The sequence below is a fragment of the Crotalus tigris genome, unplaced genomic scaffold (assembly GCF_016545835.1).
Source record: "Crotalus tigris isolate CLP2741 ecotype Arizona unplaced genomic scaffold, ASM1654583v1 scf7180000017601.7605149639:7615979, whole genome shotgun sequence".
Lineage (NCBI taxonomy): Eukaryota > Metazoa > Chordata > Lepidosauria > Squamata > Viperidae > Crotalus > Crotalus tigris.
In genome coordinates this window covers 2,073,062-2,085,446 of record NW_024096505.1, presented here as the reverse complement: position 1 = coordinate 2,085,446, position 12,385 = coordinate 2,073,062, and the positions used below count along the sequence as shown (strand labels likewise).

Below are 12,385 nucleotides of genomic sequence, written 5' to 3'. Positions count from 1 at the left end.
GGGCCGGCAGTTTGACACCCATGCTTCAAACCATACGGTCATAATCATTCTCAGGACAAATATATACACAAATTCATGCACTCTCTTTTAATAACAGGTCCGTACATCTTTGCCCCCTAATATTCTTCAAAAAATGGATGCTGGTATGATTAACATTTCAATTGTAAGTATTATCCCAGGAAGCATAGTGGTCAACTACAGCCTCCTGATTCCAATAGACATGGATGCAAGGAATGTTTCCGGGTCTCTTCTTGAAGCTTTTCGAAACAGCAGCCGTTTCGAGGTTGATAATAACAGTCTATCCATATATGGTAAATAATAGTTTAATTTAATAGATTCTGAAAATAAGCAGTTAAAACTTAGGCTATTATTCTCCAATGGCAGTGGAATTCCAAAATGATATTCTAATTAAGTTTACTGCAGTCATTATATTTGTATACAGTATTTACTTCTCTCATGGAGTTTATGAGTATTACTCATGAATCACAGTAAGTAGTGTGGTATTAAAATGATGTTCATTCAAAAGAACAAAAGTACCGACGTTTTATAACAAGTATAGAAATATCAAACTATTGCATTAGCTGCAACAACAAATACTACAATTGCCAGGGTGCTAAATAAGAATCATAAATTCATGTATTCCTGCTCTCTTTTATTATATTTTTAAAAACAGATAACAATGAATGTGAGCGAGAGGAAACAGATTGTTCTCCTAATGCAACCTGTTACAATATTTATGGATCTTATGGATGCAAATGCAAAGAAGGATTTGTCAATGTAAATGCTGAGAGACCTGGGAGAAACTGTGAAGGCAAGGTTTCAATATTTATTTTCATTTTCTTCCAACTCTACTGTACTTATTGCCATGAAATTGTCGCTTCACACTTGTAGTCCCCATGCAAAGGATTACATGCAGTCTTGGAAGTGGGCAAGGTCCAGTCACTTGAACCTGTCCCTGCAAAAGGCCATTCTAACAACTGTAGTTTCTTCAGCCTGATTTGGCTATCAGTATTGAGGCAGCCACAAATCGTTTCTAATGAAATACTGACTTTCAGATTCCTCCACTACTGACCACTTAGGGTGCCTTTAAATCTGACATGGCTCTTCTTAGGAAGTAAAGTTGTGAGTGGCATCTGGGAGCCATTGGATGCCACCCACAAGAGCCATTACTGAGAATCTGAGAAACTGAAATCCGCACACCAGCCAGAGACTAAGACTGGGAGAGGCTGGGTTAGAGTCGGATGTGCTCTTCTTTAGTGTCATACTCCTCCCCAGGAAAATGAAAGGGGATTGTTGCTGAGCGATAAAGGAATTTTTTTTGAGATAGCGGTAAAGCTAAACATTCTTTTACATCAGTACTCTGATAAAACTGACACCTACTGAATGATGTTGAGAGGGTTGCAGATGAATGGTAAGTCCATCCTCTAGCCAACCTTCCCTCAGTGAAACAGGCTCCTAGTTTCTCTTGAGAAGAGGAAGAGGAGGAAGGGGGAGGTTTTGATGGGCTGGCCTGCTGAGCAGCACTAGGCCTGTGTCCTCCTGATACTTTTCACAACAAGAAACAAACAAAACAAAACAAAACAGGGGAGGTTATATTGGGTGCCTGTATTTATTCCCAACCTGGAAGGGTTTCAATTCATTCCTTTATCAAAGAAAGCTGTAAGCAGACATACATCTAAAGTACATATAATTATATGAATTAATAGAGTCAATAGTCCTTTGCAAGAATGATCTGCAGAATTTCTAATATTATAACAATGCTACCCAAGTAATTCAATGATAATTTATAACTATTAATAGTCATCTTACTGCTGTAATATAAAATGCTGACCAAACGTCTTTTCTAAATGAAGCTTGAATAGATTTTTAAAAAAACTTTAGCTCTTCATCCCTTTCAATTAACTAAAGTAACACTTTAGAAACATATAAAACTCATATCCCAGTGAATTGGTCAGGTATTTCAAGTGATTTATTTTTCTCACTGGATAGAGAGTTTTTATGCCCCCCTTCCCTGCCTCACTTCACATTTTCTTCGGTCCACCTCATAGATGCAGTTTGATTGGCATGAAAGTTTACAGCTAGGCAGCATTCTCAAAAGTTGCAAAATTGATCTGACACCATTGAAAAATGAAGGCTCTTTTAGAGGTGTCAGTAAAGCTCCTATTATTTTGAGAAATAGCTTATAAGAAGGTTCAAATTTGTAGACAAACATGCAAATGTAGATACATACGTGTTTCCAAATGCATGAACTCTGAATGAATTGGGGTAATGGCAAGAGAAAATAATTTGCTTCTCCTTTTTATGAAAGAAGACAGTTTTTTTTTTTTTTTTGTTAATTCGCAGAATTGGCGAGTTTGAAACTGAGACAGTGAGCATCCATTGGCTGGCATTCTCTGTATTCAGCTAGTTCAGGCCAAGCAATAATTGGCTGAATATGCGCTCTGTGAGCTGCAAACTCACTGATAATGCTATGCTGAAAGCAGTTTGTTGTGCAGATGGGAAAGACAGCATAGGGAAGGGTGGTGGTGGTTTTGCAGTGCATCACATATGATTTCCAAACTGGAAGGTTTCTCGTAGGAAAGAGCTCAAAGTTGTATTTACTGTAATTCTTTGTGGGGAAAAAATAACCGAGTTGTATAATGCAATTTTCAATGACTTTTCTCTACTCTGTAGTACTTTCTTCCAGCCTTAGTTCTGGGGATGCACAGTCAAAAGAATGGAGCAGCACAGCTTTACCCTTGACCGATCCGTATACTTCAGACCCCATGCCTTCATCTGCCGGAGATAATTTTTCCACTAGTAGCAGCAGAAGCTTGGAGAATGCAACTGCCAACACTACAATTAATAAGAAAACTATAAATCGAACAACAAACATTCATGATTTACCTCAGAATTCGTCCTTGATTAACAGTTCTTCTGCTGTTTCAATTAAGGAGGCAGTTCAAGTACTGTGTGAGTTTGAAAAAATTGTCATCTCCATTAAGAAGGACTTTCTGCACCAGCAATCTATCCCAGAATCCTCCTTGTACTTAGGAAATCCTCGCTGCAACGTAACCTCCAGTAATTCTAGTCATGTGGTACTTCATACTGACTGGAATGAATGCGAAACTGAAATACAAACTGTAAGTCTTTTACTCGAGAATAAATTAAATAATATCTAATTAAATATTAAGAATAGGTAAATTGAAATAATTAAGGATAGAGGGTTTTTGGAATGACTAGCTCTGAATACAGCATTACATGTCATTCCAACCTCTCAATGAGGTGGGTTTTTTTAAAAAAGAAAGATAATAGTAAATTATAACAAATTATGCATGCACTATCCATAAAGAAAACATGTTGGGGCAAGATTTGGGGTTTTGATTCATAGTTTAAATAGAAACTGTTTCTGAAATGTATTTCTCATTTTTTACTATCACTGTAATGTAATTCTTATTTTTTCCAAGGATCTTCTACATGTTAGATGCCTCAGTTGAAATAAACAAATTATGATTAAATGAATAGAATAGTTTGTCCTTGTATAATGAGCACATCCTGCATTTTTCTTCATTTTACTCTTTTGCTTACTTTGTAGCCCAGCCTATCCGTATCTACTTTTTCCCAAATCTGTTTTCTGCGCAAATCTACTTTCCCCAAATCTGTTTCCTATTTTTTAAACTAAAAAAAAGAAAAGAAAGAAAAATCTTTCTCTGTTGATTTCTTTTTCAGAATACCACTCACACCATTGCAAAAACTGTTCTTCGGAATGATTATTCTTCCCATAGGATTATCCGCCACTTAAAGATTTCAAGTCAAATTCACTGTACCTTTGAAAATAATCTCTTAACTTCATCTGGATATACTTCAGAAGGGTAAGTAACTTCTTAGAAAATAAGAACCAATTACATTATTTTAGACATCAAAGAATTATGGCAGAAGTCCAAAATACAGAATTTAATGGATAAGTTCTGCAAAAGAGAGGAGAATATTCAGAGCTGACCTTCATTCTAGACATTGTATCAAAATACAGGTAACTCAACTACAATTTTTATCTTTTCATATACTACTTACGTTTAATGTCTGGAAATAATGATAGGGAGAAATTACAGGCTTAGGGTTATATTTCTAACTACTAAAAGAGCCTTAGTGGCACAGTGATTAGAATGCAGTATTGCAGGCTAATTCTGCTGACTGCCAGCAGTTCGGCAGTTTGAGTCTTAACTGGATGACTCAGCCTTCCATCCTTCTGAGGTCAATAAAATGAGGGAGGACCCAGATTGTTGGGTGCAATATGCTCTGTAAACCACTTAGAGAAGGCTGTAAAGCACTGTGAAGTGGTATATAAGTCGAAGTGCTACTGCTACAACTACTTGCAAAGACAAGAATAAACCTACTTTACATATATGAAATATTTCAGGTTCATGAATATCTGCAGTCAAATTATGTCTTTTAAATAAATTTCCCTATAGAAAGGAGTAAAAATAGTAAGATAATCCTAATAAAGTATGTTAAATAAAATTTTTTAAAAATCAAAAGCTTTTAATTTGTTGACATAGATATAGTGATCAAATTCTAGCAATCTTTTAATCATTCACTTTGTGCTAATGTTTATGCAACTATTTTTAATTTTTTTCTAGACATTTCACAAGTAAAATGTAGTATCCTTTCTATTCCCTTGGCTGAATACTGAACAAGGAACCACTTTATTCTTCTGTGATATCTGAAAATAATACTGTTATTGTGCAGACACAGGACATAGTTTATAAAACTAGTCTACCAATGTTAACAGTGGCTCATTGCTTTTCAGGATTTATACCATTTTTGAAGATTTACATGGATCTGGACACTTCTTAACAGAAATGCGATTGTTTATTGGCAATTCTCCAATTCCGCAAAATTTCAGCATCTCTGGTAGTGATAATGTAATGATTGAGGTGGGAGTTCAAACAAGAAGCAAGAAACTCAAGTTGGTTGTTGGCCAATGTTGGGCAACCCCAACTAATAACTCAATGGATCCTCATTCATTTCATTTTATACATGGCAGGTATAGTATACACAATGTGTTAAGATGTTATTACAAACCTTGTGGATAGTATAATGCAAAAATTTATAGAATAGCGTCAACTTTTGTAATCTTAAAGTTGAAACATCAGCAATATAAATCCACTCTTTTGTTTGTAATGGTGTCATTTCATTTTATAAGTTGATTTAAGCCATTATTTCTTGGCTTTAGCCTCTTAGTTGCTAGGTATGTTTGTTTTAATTATATTCATCTATGTGGCTAGGAAAATATTGATTCAATATTTATAAAATGGGGGAACATTTCAGAATAAATGCATTCTGAATTTTTGGCTTTTGGTTTTACTGCTTTGAGTTGTTCCACCGTTCCATATAGATAATTTTAGCAATTAAATCAAAGATATGAAGAAATAGAGCCAGAGTAGGAATTAAATGAAAATAGATGAGCAAAACCACTCTTCTTTCTAACATACATGTCTGCAGACTCTCAGTGAATCAAATGCAGGTGTATGTTATTAAGGTGACCAACTTTTTTACAATGAAAAGGAGGACACAAACAAATTGAAGAAAAAATATCGTAAATAAAAGAAACATTTTATTCATTGCAACAATAATACAGAATACACTATAATATGATAAATGTATAATAAAAAACCATTTGTAACAATAACATTTTATATTGTAATTATGCTTACATGCCGCGCCCCCACCCACAGCCGCCCTGCCAGCACTGCTGCCCTGCCGTGTAGAGTGGGCCCTGCAGCTCCCAAAGCACCAGCTGCACTGGCTCTGGCCCCAGGGGGGGGCAGCCTACCATCAACACACCCCACCTGCAGCTGTCCCACTAGCACCACCGCCCACCCTGCACAGCCCCATGTAGAGCAGGCCCTGCGGCTCCCACAGCACGGGGGCAGCCGGCCACCACTGCCCCTCATACCCCTGCCCGCAGTAGCCCCTGCCTCTTGCACCCGCAGCCATTATTGCCTTAGCAGGGCCGAAGATTAAGATAAAGTTACCGTGGCACCGCTGCTCCAGTTTCCTCCAGGTATCTTCGGGACTAACTAGGAGATGGTGTAGTTGGGTAGCAGGGAGGGGTGCAAAGTTCCTGCCAATTCACCTTCGCTGCAGACAACTTACATGTGCAAAGTTTGCCAGCCGGGTGTTTTGGCGCGCTCAGCAGCAATTCCTATTGGCTTTTGAAAGCCAATAGGGGGGAGTAGCACAGCTCATGCAAAAGTTGAAAAAAAAAACCATAAAAAAGGTGTTGGAACGCCGTTCTGAGCATCTATGAGAAAAAAAAGCCCTGCAAATTAGTCTTCAAATATCGAAAAGGAGGACATGTAGGAGGACACTTTTCGAGGGAGGACAGAACTCACAAAAGGAGGACTGTCCTCCCTAAAGGAGGACGGTTGGTCACCTTAATGTTATACCAGTGGCCAGGTTCACTTTTACAAACTTCACTGTTGTGAGAAGTTGGCAGAGGTAGCAGCCAGGGAATTTTATATATGTGTTGGTGGAGGAGAATACATGTGAGGAAACAGATGAAAGGTGGCCTGTGGCTGAATCCCTGAGCCCAAGCACTTCTACTTGGGGAGTTGCTTATGGGTTACTTCTGCAGTAAGAAGGGAAGCGAGAGTAATGGCTTCGGTTGCCAGTAGGTAATTGTATACATTATGAAGTGTACTCAAAGAATGTTATGATGCTACTATTTATTTATTTGAATGTATGTAAGTCACTTGATGATGCATATCTGTCCTAGATATTATCAGATCCTCTGTGAAACAGAAGAGATTTATAGATTAGTGAGATATTTTACTATCTCACTGGTCTCACTACTATCTCATATTTTACTACTATTAGAACTATCAGCCATTTAATACTGCAAATTGAATAGCATTACTCTTGATACTCTCTTTTTGGAAAATTATCACATTTTTGTATGTTTATAAATATAAATCCATATAGATCAAGTTCTATGCTTCTTTGAACATTTAATTGATCTTTCTTTTTCAGCTGTCCAGTTCCAAATACAAACACCATCGTGATTGCAAACGGGATATCCAACCGAGCCCGATTTAAACTGAAAATATTTTCATTTGTCAATAGTTCAGTGGTTTACTTACATTGTAAAATCAAAATTTGTGTTGAAATTCCTAAAAGCACTTGCAGAACGGTAAGGAGTCTTACTCAGTTGGAAAACAAATTGATTTTAAAACAATCAGAACTATTGTTTTATCTGTTCCCAGAATGTGCTGCTTCATAAACCAAACCAAATAGTACAGAGCTCATAGATAAACTTAATCTGTAATTTTCTTCAGCAAAAGCTGGAAATGCAACAGTTAGCAAAAAGAACATTAGGTGCTGTGTGTGCTATTTGCTTTTATTTCTATTTTGGTGCTTGTCTACATCAGAATCGTAAATGACCTTACAATAAGATCATTTTAAGATTCTAATGTAGATAAGTTTCCATCTCCGACAGAAATTCTGCTCAGCAACAAATCTTCTTACGTCTAAGTGCTTAAAAATGCTAAAAGTGCTATAAATACTTTGAATTCTGACACTGAAGCAAATAGAGGGCTGTAGTTTTTGGAACTTGCTAACTTCTATGGGAATATGTAGTAGATATAGAGAATTTAGCATTTTTTGTTGTATCCTAACTCTTTATGACTGCAAAGAGATTTACAGATAGAATGGGGTCACAGATATTATTCCTTCTGATGATAGGAAGCATAGGATGTTTCAGAGATGTAAGCCACCTCAAAGCTGGAGTTACTATATCCTATGATACACTAGATGCCCGTATTCTATCTAAGAGTGCCTTCTCAGTTATAATTTGATAACTTGGCTTATATATGTGATCTGCCTATTATGGCAATCGTGTTTTTTAAAGGATCTCTAAGATCCTTATTTAGTAGTCATAATGAATAGTACATTTAATCTGAAAACAAATATTTCATAAGTATATTTCATTCTTGCAGAATTGCCAGGGTTTCCGTTTCTGGAAATCAGGTGAAATTATTGCAACACCTAAAGCAACTTGGGGTCCTCTTCACAAATTCAGTGGTAAGTCAGAGCTTCAGTACAAAATCATTAGATAAACAGTTTAATTTTAAGAGAGAGCTCAGAGCTGTTGAGAATGGACACCCTGAGAGCAGAACCATCCTCGGAGCCAACGAAGAGAAGCCAGAACTTTTCTACTCAGCCTAGGAATGGGCCAATCTGACAGGTTTAGTTCTTATTTTAATGCCTCACCATTGGAAATGCATTATGTTGGAGATATGGGTAATTTGGTTTGTTTTCATTTCTGCAAATATGTTACATTTGGTTAGTTGAATATAATAATTTTTCTAAAAGTTGCATTAAAATGTTTAAATATGTTGTACATTTCTCAGAACTGTATGTTTTCTGTATGATTTTGTGTGTGTGCAGTCTTTGTACGTGGGTTTCCATACTGGTTTTTTAAACATAATTTTTATGTATATAGGCCTTTTAGTCCAGATTTCTGCCTAGTATTTATGTCTGTTATTACTGATGAGCTGCACTGTAAAATTTAAACTACAAATTTCAGATGCTTACTGTTTCATTTGATGTGTTTGCTAAAAATCGGAAAGTAAATAAATGTGCATTCAAATGAATTTCTTCTCCAATCCCAAGTGGGGGTCGCACATCACCAAGTGAGCTCTGATAACAATAAGGCAAGGGCATCACTTTCTCCTCCCCCAATCTTCACCTAGTAACTAGAATTCATAGCTACGATGAGACAACCTGTGACACTGGGTCATCGTTTCAGAGATATTTCCTCAATGCCTTCAACAGTGGCAGAACTTCACTGTACTGCTTCACTGGAAAACCTCTTAAAAATTCAGGGAAATATTCAGAGATGTATCTGCCTTGAAAATAACCTGTATTGAACTGTATAGCACAAACATCAAGAGTTGATCGCACAAAAAAGCTTTATGACATTTTGAATGATTATGTTGTAAAATGTTTACAATAATTTTTATATCATAAAACACTTATAACATATGCCAAATTTCAATTCTCTGGGAGTCTTGGGTTCTGGATTCTGGATGTATTCTATAAGTTAGCCCATTTGAGATAACCATGGTTGAAAAATGATTGCTCTATTCCTTACATACGGTTACAGAGGTAACCGTATGTAAGGAATATTTTACTTCTAGGCACCCCCACCACCAGTCAAGCTTTCATGATGCTACCTGTCATCTATCAATCTCAGGGTTAAGGTTAGGGTTTCTTCTCTTGTTTTTCTGCTGGGAGGCTTTGTCCATTTTAGCTCTTTTAGCAATAGTAGCAGCAGCTCATTTCAAACTACAGAATACATGCGAAAGACAAACTGGAATCGCTCTAGCTGTGAAGGTGAGCTTGCTGCTGCATAGGCAGTCTCTGGTATTGTGGGTGGTGGAATAAAATAAATCTCCTTTCCCCCAGTGACTAGGGGAGCTCTTGCTAATCAAAATAAAATACCCTGGGACATTTTTAGCCAGGTGTTTTTTTTGCCCCCTTTCAGTTGTGTCTGGTTCTTGGAAACTGCCTGGACAAGTCCCTGCAGTTTTTTTGGCAAGGTTTTTCAGAAGTAATTTTCCATTTCCTTTTTCTTAGGGCTGAGAGAAAATGACTAGTCCAAGGTCAGATGGCTTTATGCCTAAGCAGGACTACAACTCGTGGTCTCCTAATTTCTACCTGATAACTTTAACCACTACATCAAACTGGGTCTCATAGCCAGTCTCACTTGACATACAACAGCTCATAATGAACCTTGTAATTGTTTGGTTTTTTTTTTTCATCTTGACAAATACAGCTTCATTGACCATAACAAGAAGACAATAGATTATTTCTACAAAATGAGATTTTATTAAGACTGCAATTTTCTCTGTGTTTATCATTCTAAATTACAAATAAACTACAGTTATCTAAACTGTACAGATCACAGTAAATGCATATGATTGCACTCCTATAGTGAAAAGTATTATAACGATCTGATCAAATTTAATATAACAGTGTTCAATTTGTAGCAATGGTAATTTTCTCAATTTCTTTTGCTTCAGCTGGATTAAAGGAAGAGAAAAAATCTGGTCTGGGAGTAGGCTATATCGTCCTCATTGTCATCGGCGTACTTGTTCTCGCACTGGGAATAGCAGGACTTTTAGTCTGCCGGTACAAACGCAAGGCTGGGACTTATGACTTCAAAAGGAGGACTGAATATTTTAACTATCGAGCCTTCCATGACTGAACATTTCAAAACATGTAAGTTTTGCTACTTAGTGAATTGGTTTTTTTTTAAATGATAGCTTCCTAGGCCCTCACAAAATCTATTAAAATAAATACTTAGAGATTTGTAGCTACTAATAAATAGCTATCGGAAAACAAAGAGTTTGGTCCTCCTTTTGCTATGCAATTGACTGAATGCCCATTGTCCTGGCTTTATTCTCAGCCTAACTCACAAGTGCAGGAAATCAGGAGTCCGGGTAGATCAAATGAATATAAGTTTATTGTATGTTAATGTTGTCTACAAGAATCTGAACTACTAACGGTCAAGGCAAATTGGTGGTAGATAAAAGTCAATGGAATTCAAGATGAAGTGGGCATAGATCGCTTGTGGACACAAAGGGACTCAAGATTGATGATGTGTTTGACCCCTCCCTCAGGCTTAGCCTGGTCATCTCCTACACTAACCTAATAGTGTTAGCACAACTGGATTGAATGATGATAAGTGGGCTGCAAATGTGATGTCCTGTCTATCGAATGTACACCTTATTTTCTCTTGGCATTTTAGCTGGAAGCTTTCTACAAATATATTGGTCCATGAAATGCGTGAAAGACGTAACTGAAGCAGCTGATACTCAGATTATCAGGCCTCTGAGAACTTCTTATCAGTTTTACATTGCTGTTGTAAACCATTTGCATCATTTCAAGAGGGTAGAAAATTCACTAGTAATTTTGTAGTTGGATTTACTTTTGCTTTGCCTCCCAGTTCCACAATTTTGCTTTTAAAAAGATAGAACACTTTTAGTGTAAGAAAGCAAATCAAGCAATTACATAAATTCATTGTATACATATATGTTATTATTCTGAGACTGTAGAATCATCATTTTGATGCAGAGGCCTAAATATTGCAGAATAAAAGTGAAATGTGAGTGCTGGAAGTTTGTGAAAAGAAGGATTCCGAAGTTGATCATATGTTTCCAAATAAGATCTGCAAAACCTGCTTTCATGTGATTAAAAATGATGAAGAGATTGGTTGTTGTTTTTTTGCCATTTCGGGAGAAAGAGAACATGTTCTTTGATAAGAATCTTCCTTATATTTAATGTATTTTTTTTATACTGAAAAAATAATATAATGCAAAGTATCCTTATCTTGAAATTCATGTCTCAATGAAGTTGTTTCTACAGATATCTAATACTTATAACAGCTTTCACTCCAAAATTCAACTTTCACACATATACTTGGGAGAAAATCTTATTCACTCTTCATTTTTGTTTGGACAGTCAGCACACAAGGCCGGAAAGTGGGCTTTGAAAAGAAGAGAAAGAAAAAAGGGAGAGACAAAGAAAGGAAGGAAGAGAAAGAACACCCCCCCCCCCAGAAAACACTTGCCTAAAATCTATTGTAGAACTTGGATCTTCAATTATGTTGGATGTTCTCTGAGTCTACAAAATTTACCAGAATTTTGCTAAAGGAACAGCTTTTTTATTTTACACTGTTTAATACTGCAGTAATTGTAGCAAGTAAAATTGCTGCAGTAAAATAGATTGATTTGAACAGACTAAGAGCTAAAAGTAAATACAGAAACTTTGTTGATATGCTTTTAGAAACTACTGAATTTTGGGTATATTTATTATAAATCTTCATTCAAAAGAATGCTATTTGTCTTGTAAACATATAGGAAAGAGGAACTATTTTTATAGCTATTGTTTTTAAATTTCTATACCATACTAAAATTAAGTGGATGTTATTGCTATTGTAGCTGATTTATGAAGTGGGCTATTAGAAGAGTAGAGCAGAAAGAGAAACTGAATGATTTGCTATCAATATATGCCAAATAAAACCTCAGTCTATATACAAAGTCTATACATGTACCTTTATGTCTGCTACTTTAATAAATACATTTTGTACATTTATTTGCAGTCTTTATTTTTAACTGTTACTCAGTTATTCAAACCGGAGAGATTATTTTATACCAAACGGGATTTTAGGATCTTCTAATTCAGAATTTAAACCTTAAGGTTATATTCCTCTCCATGAAAGCTAGTGTTATTTTAATATTTAATACAACACCCAGAGGCACTCCTGTATAGGGACACCTGAAATGAATATGCCCCATGGAATCCTGTAGGAATAATTTTGAATGTAAAACTCATGTGATAA

General features: G+C 36.2%; 1 protein-coding gene across 3 annotated transcripts in view; it reads left to right on the top strand.

Moving 5' to 3' along the window:
• UMODL1 (uromodulin like 1) overlaps window positions 1–12,138 on the top strand; it is a 46,788-nt gene extending 34,650 nt beyond the window's left edge. For 2 of the 3 annotated variants that reach the window (XM_039369117.1, XM_039369101.1), the window contains 9 exons: window positions 98–311; window positions 674–811; window positions 2,674–3,122; window positions 3,709–3,851; window positions 4,787–5,023; window positions 7,012–7,171; window positions 7,977–8,061; window positions 10,065–10,263; window positions 11,506–12,138. In XM_039369117.1, coding sequence (XP_039225051.1) covers window positions 98–311; window positions 674–811; window positions 2,674–3,122; window positions 3,709–3,851; window positions 4,787–5,023; window positions 7,012–7,171; window positions 7,977–8,061; window positions 10,065–10,249 — 1,611 coding nt within the window. In that variant the 3' untranslated portion in view covers window positions 10,250–10,263; window positions 11,506–12,138. The other variant, XM_039369109.1, reaches the window with a different exon arrangement.
• Window positions 12,139–12,385: the final 247 nt, after the last annotated feature.